The sequence below is a fragment of the Nannobrachium achirus genome (assembly GCF_963921795.1).
Source record: "Nannobrachium achirus genome assembly, chromosome: 3".
NCBI lineage: Eukaryota > Metazoa > Chordata > Actinopteri > Myctophiformes > Myctophidae > Nannobrachium > Nannobrachium achirus.
The window spans coordinates 76104334-76125108 of record NC_137812.1 but is presented as its reverse complement, the minus strand read 5'-3'; the positions used below and the strand labels follow the sequence as shown (position 1 = coordinate 76125108).

General features: G+C 42.7%; 1 protein-coding gene across 1 annotated transcript in view; it reads right to left on the bottom strand.

Annotated features, from left to right (window-relative positions):
• LOC308282459 (uncharacterized protein) overlaps positions 1–20775 on the bottom strand; it is a gene marked incomplete at both ends in the record, with an annotated part of 121115 nt that overhangs the window by 60583 nt on the left and 39757 nt on the right. The window contains 5 exons of the mRNA XM_080722805.1: positions 536–865; positions 3276–3396; positions 5972–6066; positions 11537–11645; positions 13026–13134. Coding sequence (XP_080578931.1) covers positions 536–865; positions 3276–3396; positions 5972–6066; positions 11537–11645; positions 13026–13134 — 764 coding nt within the window. The remainder of the gene's footprint in view (positions 1–535; positions 866–3275; positions 3397–5971; positions 6067–11536; positions 11646–13025; positions 13135–20775) is intronic.

The following is a 20775-nucleotide window of genomic DNA, read 5'->3' as shown; positions in this document are numbered from 1 at the left end:
CGTACATTTGCTTTAATGGCGTCTTAACTCTTAAAATAAAGCCCAAAAATATACACTATGTATGTACCTTAACTCTAAAGATAAAGCCACACTACGGTATATTATTAGCCTGGACTACGCCTGGATTAGCCTGCTACACTACGTTCCTTGGATTTGTTTTGTCACTTTGCTTCTCAGACTCGTATTTCCGAACGTAGGCAACGTTGTTGCTGATTGGATGTTGTTACAACGAGTCAGAGTACGGTTAGGGTAGCTTCATCATCAGCCAGCCAATACACACTGGTGTATTTGTCCCGCCCCGCACGACAGACCAATAAGACGGTTGGATTCCATTCATTTTCTATGTCCCGCCTCCCTTGGAGACGGGAGGCTGGCCAGACTGAGAAGAGAAGAGACAAAACCAATCCACAGAACATAGCGTAGCAGGCTGCTACCCAGGCTAGTACATGATGTACCTTAACTCTAGCGTATCTATGTGTACCTGTGTACCTTAACTCTATAGATAAAGCCTTAACTCTAGCGTATCTATGTGTACCTGTCCGACTGAGCAGCTCCTGGTGAGAGAAGGACAGAGGAGGGGGAGGGGGGGGTGGGGGGGGTCTGGAGGAGAGGCGGGGGGGTGGGGGGGGAGGGGCGGAGCGTGAGCGGGGGAGGTGGGGGTGGGGGGCGTAACCGAAGGAGGAGAAGCTCTGCTGGGACTGCAGGGCCGCTGGGGCAAGGGGAGGCGGGGAGGTGAGGCGCAGGGGGAGGATCTGGGAGGGGGGGTAGGAGAGGGGGAGGAGCCCGTTCATCATCGTCGTCATGGTGACGGGACAGGAGGGGCGGGGCTTGCGGAGCAGGAGGGCGTGGCCCTGCTGGCCGGGGGCTGGGAGGGGGAGGGGCAAAACCAACACCCACAAAACAACTCATCAGTGGAAAGGAAAGAAAATAAGATACAAAATGATAGAAATATCTCGCTATGTCAAGAAAGAAATATATATATATATATATATATATATATATATATATATATATATATATATATATATATACACAAAATAAGAGTAAAATAAGTAAATGTGTATAGCCTACACACATACTGTATGTATGTGTGTATATAGCCTACACACATAATAAAACACATTAGCTAAAATAAAGTTGAATATTTCTATAAATGAATACATAATGCATGCATATATCCAATATGGAATATATGTCTATAAATTAATAAGTGAGGCATGCATACTGTATATCCACAGTGGAATATATTTATATAAATGATGTACAAATAATTTATCATATCACTATCATCACAATTTCTTTCTCCAGATAATCCATTGGGGACTGGGAGCGCTAGTTTTGTTTGCCTCAATCTGGAAGTGGGAACCCATCTGCAAAAAAAGGAAAAACGGCGCCCTCTGCTGTTGTTCTGTTTTCTTTTTTTAAAGTGCCTCTGGGAGGTCGTAACGGGAGCTGCGGACAGATTCAGCTGCAGAGCTCTGAATCTGTCCTGAGAGATTGATTATGTTTGCCTGATCGTCCAGCGAATGTCAGGCATCAACGACTTATTCTCACTCCCTGCAAACGGTAGGCGGCTTGAGACGGGTTTGACCGAGCGGCAAACATCTGGATGAGCGGGTAGTACGGGTCGGGTATCACCCGAGACGTCACATGTTGAGGTTTTACCGTTCGACTCCAACGGCGCTGAGGCGAGGTTAGCCTGAAGCAGACTCTCGGGGTTCCCACGGTCATGAAATTCCTGGAAATATTTTGAAATTAGAAACATATTTTTCCAGTACTGGAAAAGTTTTGGAGTTGATCAAGGGTCCTGGAAGGTCCTGGAAAAAATAGCTATGCATTGTCTTTGGTTATTGATTTTGTTAATACCTCTGAAATGACAAATTTAACATCGGCCAAATTGTCAAATATTAGAGGCAGAAATTGTGAAAATAGCCGATCTACATGCTCACAACGTCTCGCAACGCGAGGCGTTGTGAGCATGTAGATCGGCTATTTTCACAATAGAACCGTGTTATACAAAATTCCTCAACTCTTAGTGATCGTCAGGGCCCCCAGTTCAAATGTGATTATTTTGTGGGTCACGGCCTGAAAAGGTTGAGAACCACTGGCATACACTACCTGTCTTTGGGCATTGCGCATTGGAGTAAGCGACTTGTTAATGAGCTGAATTATTTTTATATAGTCCTGGAAATTGGGTTAAATATTCTGGAAAAGTTTTGGAAATGAATTGGTAAAAATGGGTGGGAACCCTGGACTCTGCAACGTTCGGCACGACAACTCGCTGGCCTGACGGCTCTCGCCCGTCGCCTCAAAAATGTGTTCACGTTTTGTCCCATGAAGACCACAGTACTGGTTGGGAGTGAGAGTACGTGTTGCAGAGATGGGGGAGCCATTGTTTAGTTCTGTCAATCTGTCAAAGTGTGTGAGTGTATTTGTCCTTTGCATATCCCGAGAACTGGCCAACCAATCGCCTTCATACAAAACGACGCATCTCAAGAACCGTCCAACCAATGTGAAGTCGGTCAGATTGGCGGTTCATTGGGTCTTTGCACCACAATTGCGTCACCCGCAAACCGCGTAAAATGACAAGGAATGACGGACACACTGCAGACACACTACACTATCAACACAATTACACAACATGAACATCACAGCTACACAACACAACATCAACAACACTACACAAACACAACTAAACCACACCAAGGGTTCGGGTTAGGGTTAGAACCCTAACCCTAACCCTAACCCTAACCCAAGTACACAACACTAACACACCAACACAACACAAACACAACTACACAACACAAACACAACTACACAACACAAACACAACTACACAACACAAACACAGCTACACAACAGCGACAGAACAACAAACACAACTACCCAAGACGGACAAAACATCATCACAACTACACATCCACACACACACACACACACACACACACACACACACACACACACACACACACACACACACACACACACACACACGTAAAGAAACAGGCCTGCTCTAGGCTTCGTATTAGAGAGTTCTGTCAACGCAGCGCCGGTCATTTGGTCCATCGTGTAACTAGTGACATTTAATTTAATTTAATTACACTATTCTCCAATAGAGGTGTGTGTGGATCAGTGCTTCTATTCTCCAATAGAGCTCTTGTAGATCAGTGCTTCTTATATGAGAGAGGGGGGGGGTCAACGGAACAACAGGGAATGTATGCACACGCACACACACACACACACACACACACACACACACACACACACACACACACACACACCTGCTCTCTTGATGACCTCCACCATGTTGGAGGGGAAGTAGCCCACGCGGTCATTTCCTGTCCGGTTGTCATGGATACAACCCTTCCACCGCCCGTCAGAATGCTGTTCTAAGACCTGTCAATCACACACATGCACACACACACACACATGCACACACACACACACACACACACACACACACACGCACACACACACACACACACACACACACACACACACACACACACACACACACACACACACACACACACACACACACACACACGCATTTTAAACATTTATTTATGTCCACATAAGAGTTACAATATACACACAAATATTACAAGGTGGTGTAAATAATGTACAGTCAGCAAATCCTGGACAAATATCCAATACCCACACACCATTCAAGGGTACAAGTAGCAACGCCTTCGCCATATTTGGCGGATACCGATAGTAGAAGAGATTGCACAGAATTTTGGCATCCCAAGTTGTTGGAAGCCTCTTACAACCAGCCTATGTACCAATGTCCAAGGCTGCCAAAGATGAACACCAGTAGATCGCACCAGTATAGCCTAGCTCTATGATGGTTCGTAGGAGCGGCTGGTATTTAATGACTTTAGTCATAAAGGCTTCCTCTAAGCTAGAATCAAAGGTACAGGCCACTTCAAGAATGGAAACTGATTTGTCTCCTTCATTGATTTGACAACAACAACATCTGGTGTATTATCCAGCAGAAGCTGTACCGAGATTCCGGCGCCGCAGCCGAGTGTGATTTACAAGCTCACACCGGGTTGCATCTGCAACGCAACGTGAGCTTGTATGTCTGCTGTTAAACCGGAAGTGTGGTCCAAACAGGTCCAAATAATCTCCATTAAACTCCCGCGGAAACAGGTGGATATATTATACGTACTAGCAGAGAAATGTGCAAAGATTTCTGGATTTTCAGTCCAGAGGTGAAACATGGAAGGTTTGACACAGGAATGTTTGTACATTCTCACAGACGGTGCAACATGTTTAGACATGTTCTTTGTTATGAGATCAATTATTCTGTGGTGGTGTGCTACAGTGTACAGTCCTTTATAGGCATAGCAGCCATTCAGAATGTGTGACATGGTTTCTGTAACAAGCCCTGTGGTGATGCTAACAATGAGGTGCATGGGTGGAGGGGAACCAGAGGGAAAGGTTGAGTTGTAAGTAACCCATTTACCATGAGAGGGAGTGGGTTTTCCATATAAATGAAAGAAAACAGTTGTAACTTGCAAGGATCTTTAGTTGCAATCATTAATTGTTTCAGTGGGCGGGGTCCATGAGCCAACTGAAGGTTGTTGACTGATTTACCACTGTTTTAAGCCAATCAGAATCCAGTATCTGAATATGTGACTAGAAAAAGTGGTAGAACCTGGCTTATTGTAAAGGTGATAATGTCCTCATTGAGAGCAGTGTTCCTGAGAGATGAATGGGAAACAGAGTTTGAGTCCAGTCCAGTGCTGTTGTTGTTGCTGATGATGAAACTGGCCACTGTAATCATAATCATTATACTTTTGTATAAACATGCTATTCATTAAAGAGGTGGTGCCATAGTTTTGTACTTTTTCTGTTTTGTATGTGTCTATGGAGTTAAAATTACTCTAACAGACCCCCAGGTGTGGTTATAATATGTTTTGTATGTGTCTATGGAGTTAACATTACTCTAACAGACCCCCAGGTGTGGTTATAATATGTTTTGTATGTGTCTATGGAGTTAACATTACTCTAACAGACTCCCAGGTGTGGTTATAATATGTTTTGTATGTGTCTATGGAGTTAACATTACTCTAACAGACCCCCAGGTGTGGTTATAATATGTTTTGTATGTGTCTATGGAGTTAACATTACTCTAACAGACCCCCAGGTGTAGTTATAATATGTTTTGTATGTGTCTATGGAGTTAACATTACTCTAACAGACCCCCAGGTGTGGTTATAATATGTTTTGTATGTGTCTATGGAGTTAACATTACTCTAACAGACCCCCAGGTGTAGTTATATGTTTTGTATGTGTCTATGGAGTTAACATTACTCTAATAGACCCCCAGGTGTGGTTATAATATGTTTTGTATGTGTCTATGGAGTTAACATTACTCTAACAGACCCCCAGGTGTGGTTATAATATGTTTTGTATGTGTCTATGGAGTTAACATTACTCTAACAGACCACCAGGTGTGGTTATAATATGTTTTGTATGTGTCTATGGAGTTAACATTACTCTAACAGACCCCCAGGTGTGGTTATAATATGTTTTGTATGTGTCTATGGAGTTAACATTACTCTAACAGACCCCCAGGTGTGGTTATAATATGTTTTGTATGTGTCTATGGTGTTAACATTACTCTAACAGACCCCCCCCCCCCCCCATATGCAAATGTGTCTTCCCTGTGTATTTTTGGTTACTTCCAGCAAGCTGTGTGTGTGTGTGTGTGTGTGTGTGTGTGTGTGTGTGTGTGTGTGTGTGTGTGTGTGTGTGTGTGTGTGTGTGTGTGTGTGTGTGTGTGTGTGTGTACAGTACATACAGTAATAATGTCTCCAGTCTTCACATTCAGGCTGGTCAGGTCATAGTTGTTACAGTGTGTGTGTGTGTGTGTGTGTGTGTGTGTGTGTGTGTGTGTGTGTGTGTGTGTGTGTGTGTGTGTGTGTGTGTGTGTGTGTGTGTGTGTGTGTACAGTACATACAGTAATAATGTCTCCAGTCTTCACATTCAGGCTGGTCAGGTCATAGTTGTTACAGTAATCCTTCAGCGCTCGAACCTGCATCGCTGCTGACGCGTCTGTGACACACATGCACACACACACATGCACACACGCACACGCACACACACACACACACACACACACACACACACACACACACACACACACACACACGCATGTGTAAGATACCAAAATACTATTGATGGTCACTGTAATCATAACATTACGATTTTGTATAAACATATGAACACAACACATCACATGACCAGTACAGTAAAGCAGTTGTATACTGTATATTAGGGATGCTGAGATTAATCGATACGTATCGTAATCGCGATACATACGTGCACGATCCGAGTGAATCAGTTCATTCAGTGTGTATCGGAACAATTGACGTCTGAAATCGTGTTGTATGGTATCGTGATGTATGGTATTGTTATGTATCGTTCGCTGCATGTCTGAATGGGTTTTTCATGTAGTATTTCATTCTATCCTGTGTTGCTGAGGCGTCTTGAACCGTTTACTGCAGCTGTGACTGCCAGTAATTGTCTACATTTAGTTTTACTCTTGTTATACAATAGGTTCATTTGATTCCATTCGTACTCTCTGAGTTATGATGGTCCTTAAAATGTCAAAGTTAGAGAATCACTGGTAGTGTTATTGTATAGCAGATGTTAAGTCCAAATCACAATAAAATCAGGAAAAGGGGTGTATCGCATCGTATCGGGAACAGGGGTAAATCGTATTGCATCGCATCGGGGTCAGGTATGAATCGCAACGCATCGTATCGGCAGGATTTCAATGTATCGCAAATATATCGTATAGCTGGCAGTGTATCGAGATGCGTCAAGGACTAGCCTTGACACCAGATAAATCTGTCATAGCGAACTAAAAAATTACCCTCATCAGATCTGGTCTGGCAGCGCTCAGCTGTGATTGGATTTCACTCCCTCCGAGGTAGTGAGGGACCAATCAGGGCAGACCTGGGCATTTGGTCCACTCTGACCGGCCCGTGTAGAGTTAATGGCAAATTACAAAATAAACACAATTTTCTGACTTTACCTCATGCATGGACTAAAGCTGCATTGCTTTTACTTTGAAGTTTTTTATACATATGGACGCAATGCGTACATCAGCACGTGTGTGTGATCATTGGATGTTGTCTCAATAACAAGCAGGTGGTCAGACTGGTCACAAGTCAAGACCACCAGGTTTTATTTATTTACTGAATTCAGAGGTAACGTGTGTTTAGTTTGTGGGGAGCACAACAATAATTGCCCACCCCTGAATCAGGGCCAAATATTAATATGGGGTGGAAGTGCAGACACAGAGATTGCAGACTAATATTTTTTATAGTCAACGATCACCAAACTGTATTTGGCCGTGGAACCCCATCTGAAAATGAATCATCGTATTAGTGCTAGTGAATTGAGTACAATGGACCACAATGGAAGGCCCAGGACTTCGTGTGTGTTTTATTGTACTTCCATGGTCTTTACATCTTTAGAATAAAGTATTCAATCAATAAAAAGCTCTGGATATCAACTTCCATTAATCAACCCAATATTACAGTAATCACACCATAAAAGAGTTATTTTGTAGCATAATGTGACCGATCATAAAATGACCAATCGCAAACACAGAACAAATCTATTGTCAGCAGAATGTCATAATGAATATTTCATGACAGAAGAACAAACTAATATAATGTTACATATTTCATAAAGGAAGAACAAACTATAATGTTACAATTCAGAGACATAAATATAATCCATGCTGAACAATACAGTGTTGATGCAGGAAGGACAGCTGACTGTGTGAATGTAAAACTTAAACCCATTCAGAACGGGTACACAGTATTGTGTATTATTATTTTATGCTTTAACTATTGAAAAATAGCAGATATACAAGCTCACAGCGTGGCACGAGTGCCGCGCTGCGAGCTTGTAGATCTGCTATTTTTGAAAAATCGTGAGTATTTGAATTTTGACCCGATTTTTGAATCCTTCTAAGGTTTTTTGAAAAAACCTATGTTTCTATGTCAGCAATCTGGCCAGCCATCGTCAAAGAAAAGATCCTTTTCACTTAACTGGAGCTCAGTTAGTCTGTTCTTGAGAGACTACTATATCAGTGGTGCTCAAACTTTTTCATTTGAAGGACCCCCAAAATGATATTTATTTGGCCATGGACCCGCATCTCAAAATATCTAGTTCCAGGGCAGGGACCCCCCAGAAGCAAAATTTGAGTTACAAACGTTCGCTTTCAAAATACATATATTCAAAGATTTGCACACATTTTCACAACTTTTTCAAAAATAGCAGATCTACAAGCTCGCAGCGCAGCACTCGGTGCCGCGCTGTGAGCTTGTATATCTGCTATTTTTCACTGGTTAAAGCATTCAATAATTCTAGGCCCAAATGGGTTAATAAGCTTATAATATCACTGTGCATGAGAAAAGATTACAAAGAGATCCCGATGTCCAAAACAATGTCTGCTGAATCAGCAGAAAATACACTAGATTAAAGCACAGAGATATACACTCGGCACAAAAAGAAAGGAAACTTGAATTCGGTCCATTATATCTCCCCTTTAATAATACCAATTTGTATTGTGTTTTATATCATTTTTATCTGTGTTTTGTCACCTTTACAACAATGTACAGCTTGTAAGCATCGTGCATTCGAGGCATGAGCTACACGGCCAAACGTGTGGGTAATGTCGACCAAATCTTTGCCAAAATGGCTTGCAATACTGTTTGTTATGCTGGCATTTACTCTCGTTTTGGGCTTCCCTGAAACTGAGCTTAAAATTAAGTGTAAAAATGGCCAATAGTGTAAAAAAATGGCCAATATGTGTTGTTGTTTTTTTTTTGTCGATTTCTGTGTGTTGTCACTGATAATGTATCCTACTGACTCACTTGCCAGTGAGGAGCCCCCACCGGGAGGACGTACTGTTGTATCCTACTGACTCACCTCACCCAGTGAGGAGCCCCCACCGGGAGGACGTACTGTTGTATCCTACTGACTCACCTCACCCAGTGAGGAGCCCCCACCGGGAGGACGTACTGTTGTATCCTACTGACTCACCTCACCCAGTGAGGAGCCCCCACCGGGAGGACGTACTGTCGTATCCTACTGATTCACCTCACCCAGTGAGGAGCCCCCACCGGGAGGACATACTGTTTAATTTAAAATTCTTATCCCACGATTTTGTAACCCATTTTTCACCCAGTGCCAATTGCCTATGTAATCCTGGGCTCTGCTCTCCCTCTGCCGCGTCTGGGGAGACAACGGACTGACCTCATGCTTCCTTCAATGCATGAGGAGCCCAAGTTGTTTCTTTTCACCTGACAGGGGGGATTTCTCCGGGATGGACGTAGCGTGTGGAAGGAACACGGTATTCCAACCAGTTCCTTTCCCCTCCATCAGGCGCGCCGGCTGGCCAGGGGGAGGCAGTATAGAGACCAGGATTACTGCATGTTTTTGTGAGGGTATCAACCCTAGGAGACACGGGGAGAACATGCAAACTCCACACAGAAAGGCCCTATCGCCAACCCCACCTAGGGTGTGGGCGCTGATGACGCGGAGGGAGAAACACGCCCCCAGCACCCACAGCGTCCCCCGGCGGGAATCGAACCCAGTACCTTCTAGCTGTGAGGTGAAGCGCTAACCACTGCGCCACCGTGCTCCCTGGAGGACGTACTGTTGTATCGCCTAGTGAGGAGCCCCCACCGGGAGGACGTAGAGCTTTCATGATACTCCTCCCGCCTAGCACTCCCTGCCCGTAGAAGTTGGGGCATTAACCAAAAAGTCGACAAGTCGACTTCATTACACAAGTCGACTCCCACCGGGGAAAGTCTTTTTTTCCTATCTTAACTTTGCTCCATGTGTGCGTGGAGCAACCTCCGCAGTGTTGGGCAGGCACTTTATAACCGTGCCGACCCAGCATGTGCTTTCATATCTTTATAGCATAATAAGTACAAAGCTTTAGTTCAACCCTTCTCTGTTGTACCGTGATATTATGGGATAGATAAAAGCACAACTAAATGGTTTTGATGTCGCTTGCAGCCAACAGCTCACGGCTCCGGTACAAGCTGACACAGATAAGTCATTCCTATGAACAGGTCTGTACAGCAGCTCTCATGTTCAAAACCCCAGGGAAGAACAGAAGCTGCACAGAAATCATAAGGCTTTGTGTTGCTATGAACGATAAGATTACAACCAGAACCTTCCTTAACCTGAGACCTGATAAGGTTCTGTGATCCTGACCGTGTCTCCGTTAATAACAACCAGATCTAACATACCACCAAGAATAAAACAATGGCCTTTAGTCGGAGCGTTAGGGAGATAACATGGTCATTTCGTGCTATATTAGTCTAAAAGCGCAGAATTTTGCCCAGATGTAGCCCAGGGCTTGCTCAAATGATTTAGCTAGGGTGCCCGAGTCTGCAACCTTCGGGGTCGCCACAGCGGCCAAATCAAGTTGGGCTCCCATCGACTTTCTATACAGGAGGAAAATACCCAGAAAAACAGTTTTTTTCTGGGTATTTAAATAGGATGTGAGGGGTCTAACTAGGGTTTTGTCATGATGCTGAATCCCTTGCAAGCATTTGTTTTGCACAAAAAACATTCCTTGGGCTACAAATGGCCCAAGAAAACGATGGTTTAGGGATGAAAAGTGATGAGTCATCACTTTTCACCGTTTTGTGGGCATTTTCTTGGGCCATTTTTAGCCCAAGGAATGTTTTTTGTGCAAAACAAATGCTTGCAATGGATTCAGCATCATGACAAACCCCTAGTTAAACCCCTCACATCCTACTTAAAGCAGATCTTTTTTCTGGGTATTTTCCTCCTGTATAGAAAGTCGATGGGAGCCCAACTTGATTTGGCCGCTGTGGCGACCCTGAAGGTCGCAAACTCGTGCCCCCTAGCTAAATCATTAGAGCATGCCCTGGGCTACATCTGTGCAAAATGTGGAGCTTTTAGACTAATATAGCACGAAATATCCCTAACGCCCCCGACTACTTCATTTATGGCTGTAAAACAAATAAATGAAAAAAGCCACAATGAGTTCCTTGACGTTAGTTTGATGAATCGTCTCCGTTGGGTGGAAACCTCATCATTACGTCCAAAACCGCTGATCTGAACTTCATGATCTACAACAGATGCTTGTAGATCTGCTACTTTTGATGACCTCACGTCTAAATTACACTTTTTGGCCGGACATTTTAGCTACTCCACAGCGCCCTCTACAGATCATGTCAATAGAAATGTCCATTGACCAGATTTTCACCTTCCGGTGAAACATATTCTTTTGTGTCCATAAAGTATATTTTAGAGGTGTTGCCACTAAGGGCTTTCAATAAAGCCGTCTTTGTTTTGGTGAGCAGCGAAACTGTATTTTGTATTTTTACGAACTGTGCAGCGTTTCCTACAGGCGCAACGGATCATTACTGACGTACGTGCGTGCGTGCGTGCGTGCGTGCGTGCGTGCGTGCGTGCGTGCGTGCGTGCGTGCGTGCGTGCGTGCGTGCGTGTACATACACACCTCTGAGCAGTTGCTTGATCTCTCTGCTGGCTTGTGTTGTGGTGAACTGGTTAACGATGTCCAACGCCGTCTGACACAGAGTGTTCCTCACGCCCGCACTGATTCCACTCTGAAACATAAACATAACACACTGAAACATAAACATAACGCACTGAAACATAAACATAATGCACTGATTCCACTCTGAAATATAAACATAATGCACTGATTCCACTCTGAAATATAAACATAATGCACTGATTCCACTCTGAAATATAAACATAATGCACTGATTCCACTCTGAAATATAAACACAATGCACTGATTCCACTCTGAAATATAAACATAACACACTGAAACATAAACATAATGCACTGATTCCACTCTGAAACATAAACATAAACACTGATTCCACTCTGAAACATAAACACAATACACTGATTCCACTCTGAAATATAAACATAACACACTGATTCCACTCTGAAATATAAACATAATGCACTGAAACATAAACATAACGCACTGATTCCACTCTGAAATATAAACATAATGCACTGAAACATAAACATAATGCACTGATTCCACTCTGAAATATAAACATAATGCACTGATTCCACTCTGAAACATAAACATAACACACTGATTCCACTCTGAAACAGAATAATGACATGTTTACACCAGTAAGACGCCCTAAAGGGCGAGGTCGTGCACATGGGCGTGTGACTGTGCACGCGTCCTCCTGGTTGACAGCAGACTGCTGGGCGAGCGCTGGCGCGTTGGCATGGGATCAACTTTGACCCAAATAAATAATGTAGAGATGGTTGGTTGTTTGAGTTGGACAAAATGTGATCAAAATGTGAATCTCTGAATTCAGAGTTTGGCGTTTTGTTTCTGTATAACGCTCTGGCAGCAGTCATCCCATAGCTGGGGGGGCCTGTAACCATGGTGATGATGGGTCCCATAGCCCAATTAAACTACGAATCTCAGTGTTGACAAACAAACACTACTAAATGGCTTAATTTGGGAAAGTGAAAAAAAAGGCATCGTTATTTTGTGCACATGCTAATGACCAATGCAAATTAAGATCAATTCACCCTTTGTCAGCCTTCTGATTGGTCCCTGACTGACCAACCAGCAGGCTCTATCTGCCTTGTCCCGCCCTGGTACCGCCTTTTTTATGTTGAATTTGCTAAAACATAATTTTTGGAGAAATAAAAACATTTTAAAACATGCTGAGTCACTATACTGCCACTGAGCAGCTCCATTTGACTGAAACCAAGTTTGAAATGAGAATTGAACACAGAATAACAATACGAAGAAACTGAATTAAAATGGTAATGGATGGAGTGTCCCACCGAGTGTCCCACCAAGACACAGCAACCAATGGGTGTGAAGAGGGGCGGGACTTGACAAAGGGTGAATTGCTTCAGCCACTGAGGAGAAGCAGGCAGAACAGAGAGGTTTTGGTAGAACGACAGGAGAGATGTTTAAACGGAGTGTATCAACTTACGTCCAGCAGTAGGCGCACTACCTCTGTCTTCCCACAGAGGGCAGCCTGGTGCAGCGCCGTCCCAGACTCTGACTGTCTGTTTATGTCAATACCGGCCTGGATCAATAACCTGTGCACGCACACACACACACACACACACACACGCACGCACACACACACACACACACACACACACGCGCGCACACACACACACACACACACACACACACACACACACACACACACACACACACACACACACACACACACACACACACACAGAGTCAGGAAAATAATTTAGTTGCTTTAGGATGACCTCTGACCCTTATGGTTGCTGCCGTGGACTACATGGTGAGATGGGACTTGTAGTCCAGATTACTGTCATATGATATACAGCTATTTAACACTTATTTTAACACAAATATATTGTTTTCAGGATCGCCCCGTTTTTGGAAACTAAAAGACGTGTTCCGTATTGACAGCCCGTTCTCAATCCCACTGCAGTCCAGATTACTATTATATGATATAGTGCTATTTAACACTTATTTTAACATAGATATATCTTTTGCAGTGCCTTTAACAGACAGGCGGACGGACGGACGGACGGACGGACGGACAGACAGACAGCATGTTATCAGTTCAAACAGAATGTTTGAAGCTCTCCTCCTCTTCCTCAGCAGATAGCATCAAGGTGCCTTTGAGCAGAGCATTAAACCCTGTATGAGCACCGCACGTCACCACTTAAACCCTGCAGTAGCTTCCTGCCTATAGCACAGCTTCTCACTGTGTGTCCTTAGGCACAACTATCAATATAGTACAGTGCCCCCAAATCAAAGTGACCATAACAGTCAATGATAGTTAGTGCAACAAGTATCTCTACATCATGTCAAACACAAGCTAAAAAAAACTCAAAACTACCAACACAACCTAACAGTGCAGAGTGTCCAAAGGTCAGTGCCATATAAAAACTACTAACACAACCTAATAGTGCAGAGTGTCCAAAGGTCAGTGCCATATAAAAACTACTAACACTACCTAATAGTGCAGAGTGTCCAAAGGTCAGTGCCATATAAAAACTACTAACACAACCTAATAGTGCAGAGTGTCCAAAGGTCAGTGCCATATAAAAACTACTAACACAACCTAATAGTGCAGAGTGTCCAAAGGTCAGTGCCATATAAAAACTACTAACACAACCTAATAGTGCAGAGTGTCCAAAGGTCAGTGCCATATAAAAACTACTAACACAACCTAATAGTGCAGAGTGTCCAAAGGTCAGTGCCATATAAAAACTACTAACACAACCTAATAGTGCAGAGTGTCCAAAGGTCAGTGCCATATAAAAACTACTAACACAACCTAATAGTGCAGAGTGTCCAAAGGTCAGTGCCATATAAAAACTACTAACACAACCTAATAGTGCAGAGTGTCCAAAGGTCAGTGCCATATAAAAACTACTAACACAACCTAACAGTGCAGAGTGTCCAAAGGTCAGTGCGATATAAAAACTACTAACACAACCTAATAGTGCAGAGTGTCCAAAGGTCAGTGCCATATAAAAACTACTAACACAACCTAATAGTGCAGAGTGTCCAAAGGTCAGTGCCATATAAAAACTACTAACACAACCTAATAGTGCAGAGTGTCCAAAGGTCAGTGCCATATAAAAACTACTAACACAACCTAATAGTGCAGAGTGTCCAAAGGTCAGTGCCATATAAAAACTACTAACACAACCTAATAGTGCAGAGTGTCCAAAGGTCAGTGCCATATAAAAACTACTAACACAACCTAATAGTGCAGAGTGTCCAAAGGTCAGTGCCATATAAAAACTACTAACACAACCTAACAGTGCAGAGTGTCCAAAGGTCAGTGCCATATAAAAACTACTAACACAACCTAATAGTGCAGTGTCCAAAGGTCAGTGCCATATAAAAACAACTAACACAACCTAATAGTGCAGAGTGTCCAAAGGTCAGTGCCATATAAAAACTACTAACACAACCTAATAGTGCAGAGTGTCCAAAGGTCAGTGCCATATAAAAACTACTAACACAACCTAACAGTGCAGAGTGTCCAAAGGTCAGTGCCATATAAAAACTACTAACACAACCTAATAGTGCAGAGTGTCCAAAGGTCAGTGCCATATAAAAACTACTAACACAACCTAACAGTGCAGAGTGTCCAAAGGTCAGTGCCATATAAAAACTACTAACACAACCTAATAGTGCAGAGTGTCCAAAGGTCAGTGCCATATAAAAACTACTAACACAACCTAATAGTGCAGAGTGTCCAAAGGTCAGTGCCATATAAAAACTACTAACACAACCTAATAGTGCAGAGTGTCCAAAGGTCAGTGCCATATAAAAACTACTAACACAACCTAATAGTGCAGAGTGTCCAAAGGTCAGTGCCATATAAAAACTACTAACACAACCTAATAGTGCAGAGTGTCCAAAGGTCAGTGCCATATAAAAACTACTAACACAACCTAATAGTGCAGAGTGTCCAAAGGTCAGTGCCATATAAAAACTACTAACACAACCTAATAGTGCAGAGTGTCCAAAGGTCAGTGCCATATAAAAACTACTAACACAACCTAATAGTGCAGAGTGTCCAAAGGTCAGTGCCATATAAAAACTACTAACACAACCTAATAGTGCAGAGTGTCCAAAGGTCAGTGCCATATAAAAACTACTAACACAACCTAATAGTGCAGAGTGTCCAAAGGTCAGTGCCATATAAAAACTACTAACACAACCTAATAGTGCAGAGTGTCCAAAGGTCAGTGCCATATAAAAACTACTAACACAACCTGATAGTGCAGAATGTCCAAAGGTCAGTGCCATATAAAAACTACTAACACAACCTAATAGTGCAGAGTGTCCAAAGGTCAGTGCCATATAAAAACTACTAACACAACCTAATAGTGCAGAGTGTCCAAAGGTCAGTGCCATATAAAAACTACTAACACAACCTAATAGTGCAGAGTGTCCAAAGGTCAGTGCCATATAAAAACTACTAACACAACCTAATAGTGCAGAGTGTCCAAAGGTCAGTGCCATATAAAAACTACTAACACAACCTAATAGTGCAGAGTGTCCAAAGGTCAGTGCCATATAAAAACTACTAACACAACCTAATAGTGCAGAGTGTCCAAAGGTCAGTGCCATATAAAAACTACTAACACAACCTAATAGTGCAGAGTGTCCAAAGGTCAGTGCCATATAAAAACTACTAACACAACCTAATAGTGCAGAGTGTCCAAAGGTCAGTGCCATATAAAAACTACTAACACAACCTAACAGTGCAGAGTGTCCAAAGGTCAGTGCCATATAAAAACTACTAACACAACCTAATAGTGCAGAGTGTCCAAAGGTCAGTGCCATATAAAAACTACTAACACAACCTAATAGTGCAGAGTGTCCAAAGGTCAGTGCCATATAAAAACTACTAACACAACCTAATAGTGCAGAGTGTCCAAAGGTCAGTGCCATATAAAAACTACTAACACAACCTAATAGTGCAGAGTGTCCAAAGGTCAGTGCCATATAAAAACTACTAACACAACCTAATAGTGCAGAGTGTCCAAAGGTCAGTGCCATATAAAAACTACTAACACAACCTAATAGTGCAGAGTGTCCAAAGGTCAGTGCCATATAAAAACTACTAACACAACCTAATAGTGCAGAGTGTCCAAAGGTCAGTGCCATATAAAAACTACTAACACAACCTAATAGTGCAGAGTGTCCAAAGGTCAGTGCCATATAAAAACTACTAACACAACCTAATAGTGCAGAGTGTCCAAAGGTCAGTGCCATATAAAAACTACTAACACAACCTAATAGTGCAGAGTGTCCAAAGGTCAGTGCCATATAAAAACTACTAACACAACCTAATAGTGCAGAGTGTCCAAAGGTCAGTGCCATATAAAAACTACTAACACAACCTAATAGTGCAGAGTGTCCAAAGGTCAGTGCCATATAAAAACTACTAACACAACCTAATAGTGCAGAGTGTCCAAAGGTCAGTGCCATATAAAAACTACTAACACAACCTAATAGTGCAGAGTGTCCAAAGGTCAGTGCCATATAAAAACTACTAACACAACCTAATAGTGCAGAGTGTCCAAAGGTCAGTGCCATATAAAAACTACTAACACAACCTAATAGTGCAGAGTGTCCAAAGGTCAGTGCCATATAAAAACTACTAACACAACCTAATAGTGCAGAGTGTCCAAAGGTCAGTGCCATATAAAAACTACTAACACAACCTAATAGTGCAGAGTGTCCAAAGGTCAGTGCCATATAAAAACTACTAACACAACCTAACAGTGCAGAGTGTCCAAAGGTCAGTGCCATATAAAAACTACTAACACAACCTAATAGTGCAGAGTGTCCAAAGGTCAGTGCCATATAAAAACTACTAACACAACCTAATAGTGCAGAGTGTCCAAAGGTCAGTGCCATATAAAAACTACTAACACAACCTAATAGTGCAGAGTGTCCAAAGGTCAGTGCCATATAAAAACTACTAACACAACCTAATAGTGCAGAGTGTCCAAAGGTCAGTGCCATATAAAAACTACTAACACAACCTAATAGTGCAGAGTGTCCAAAGGTCAGTGCGATATAAAAACTACTAACACAACCTAATAGTGCAGAGTGTCCAAAGGTCAGTGCCATATAAAAACTACTAACACAACCTAATAGTGCAGAGTGTCCAAAGGTCAGTGCCATATAAAAACTACTAACACAACCTAATAGTGCAGAGTGTCCAAAGGTCAGTGCCATATAAAAACTACTAACACAACCTAATAGTGCAGAGTGTCCAAAGGTCAGTGCCATATAAAAACTACTAACACAACCTAATAGTGCAGAGTGTCCAAAGGTCAGTGCCATATAAAAACTACTAACACAACCTAATAGTGCAGAGTGTCCAAAGGTCAGTGCCATATAAAAACTACTAACACAACCTAATAGTGCAGAGTGTCCAAAGGTCAGTGCCATATAAAAACTACTAACACAACCTAATAGTGCAGAGTGTCCAAAGGTCAGTGCGATATAAAAACTACTAACACAACCTAATAGTGCAGAGTGTCCAAAGGTCAGTGCCATATAAAAACTACTAACACAACCTAATAGTGCAGAGTGTCCAAAGGTCAGTGCGATATAAAAACTACTAACACAACCTAATAGTGCAGAATGTCCAAAGGTCAGTGCCATATAAAAACTACTAACACAACCTAATAGTGCAGAATGTCCAAAGGTCAGTGCCATATAAAAACTACTAACACAACCTAATAGTGCAGAATGTCCAAAGGTCAGTGCGATATAAAAACTACTAACACAACCTAATAGTGCAGAATGTCCAAAGGTCAGTGCCATATAAAAACTACTAACACAACCTAATAGTGCAGAGTGTCCAAAGGTCAGTGCGATATAAAAACTACTAACACAACCTAATAGTGCAGAGTGTCCAAAGGTCAGTGCGATATAAAAACTACTAACACAACCTAATAGTGCAGAGTGTCCAAAGGTCAGTGCCATATAAAAACTACTAACACAACCTAATAGTGCAGAGTGTCCAAAGGTCAGTGCGATATAAAAACTACTAACACAACCTAATAGTGCAGAGTGTCCAAAGGTCAGTGCCATATAAAAACTACTAACACAACCTAATAGTGCAGAGTGTCCAAAGGTCAGTGCGATATAAAAACTACTAACACAACCTAATAGTGCAGAATGTCCAAAGGTCAGTGCCATATAAAAACTACTAACACAACCTAATAGTGCAGAATGTCCAAAGGTCAGTGCCATATAAAAACTACTAACACAACCTAATAGTGCAGAATGTCCAAAGGTCAGTGCGATATAAAAACTACTAACACAACCTAATAGTGCAGAATGTCCAAAGGTCAGTGCCATATAAAAACTACTAACACAACCTAATAGTGCAGAGTGTCCAAAGGTCAGTGCCATATAAAAACTACTAACACAACCTAATAGTGCAGAGTGTCCAAAGGTCAGTGCCATATAAAAACTACTAACACAACCTAATAGTGCAGAGTGTCCAAAGGTCAGTGCCATATAAAAACAACTAGAAAAAGAAAGAAACAAGAGAGGGTGACGCCCTCACCCTGTCTCAACCAATAACATTTATTTTCCGGACAGGATGTAGAAAGATGGCAGATTTGAAATTGTAGCAAAACAAGCTTCATTTATGGTCTGTAGAGTCTATGGCTTGTTTCTTATTTCACATGTCCCCTGCACCATAACGAGCGTTGGTTCTTTTCCCCCTGTCTGAGCAGACGAGGGGAGGCGCGGGTGTGTACAGTAGCAGCAGCTCCCGTAACGCTAGTCTGTTTTCTTCAGCACACATAAACAATAATGGAGGCGGGATCACTTTGTTTTCTCAGCCTGGATCTACTTTCTCTATTTCTATGTCTGAAAACTGGAGCAACCGAGTTAGAGGGGCGGAGCCTCTCGCTTTGTAATGGCTGCGCCCACACTGTTGTGATGGGAGTGATGCAGCCGACTTTTACACAAGACCACAATAGGAAATAATGGATGGATATTTTTTTTTTCTATAAAATCGCAAGCTACCTTTGATGGCCATCAGCAGACTGTAAACAACCTAATGGCAGTAAAAGAGTTAAGTGAGGTAGACGAGAGAGACTTGGAGTAGAACCGCTGCTCCTTCACTTGGAAAGGAGTCAGCTTAGGTGGTTGGGGCATCTAGTACGGATGCCCCCCGAGCGCCTTCCTAGGAAGGCCCTCGATGCACGTCCACTGGGAGGAGACCCCGTGGCAGACCAAGGACCAGATGGAAGGATTATATCTCCACTGGGAGCAGACCCCGTGGCAGACCAAAGACCAGATGGAAGGATTATATCTCCAAACTGGCCTGGGAAGGCCTCGGTATACTCCCTGAGGGAGTGGAGGAAGTTGCTCAGGATAGGGAACTCTGGAAATTTCATTTGGAACTGTTACCCCTGCGACCCGATTCCAGGGATACAGGATGAGGAGGACTACCTTCCTAACCAGGGATGACGGAACTATAGTTGTACTGACTCTGACCTCTAAGGACCTTCCAGGGAGGGTGCTCATGTGCGTCTGGCTGTGACACCCTTTATAGTTTATTTTCCTTTCGAGTTGTTTTTTTCGAGTGACTTTTTTTGACACTGCACTATTAGGTTGTGTTGGTAGTTTTGGGTATTTTTGCTTGTGTTTGACATGACAGTGAGACACTTGTTGCACTGACTAGCATTGACTGTTATGGTCACTTTGATTTGGACACTGTACTATTTTGATAGTTGTGCTTAAGGACACTTTATGTACATATATATTTATATATTATTTGTTCCCTCTCTTGATGTACCTTGCTCTTTACTGTTCTTACTGTACTCTGTTCTTGTTTTTCTTTTATCTTGTTCATACTTCTCTGTAACTTTGTAAATAACCTTATACTGCTGTGCTGCCTCTGGGCAACTGATTTTCCCCCTTGGGATAATAAAGGTATCTATCTATCTATCTATATAAGCGGTTGAAGATGGATGGATGGACAGGCAGGCAGGTAGGCAGGCAGGCAGGCAGACAGACAGACAGACAGACAGACAGACAGACCAGCCGATTCCCGTGTTATCCTCCCCTTGGATGGGTCTGTTATCACCCCTGTCATGCCTTGGCCAAGGCTCAGTAGTCGGACTACCAACTACCAGGAGCTGGTAGATCCGTTATCGCCCATAGACTTGTCATTGCAATGCGCATGC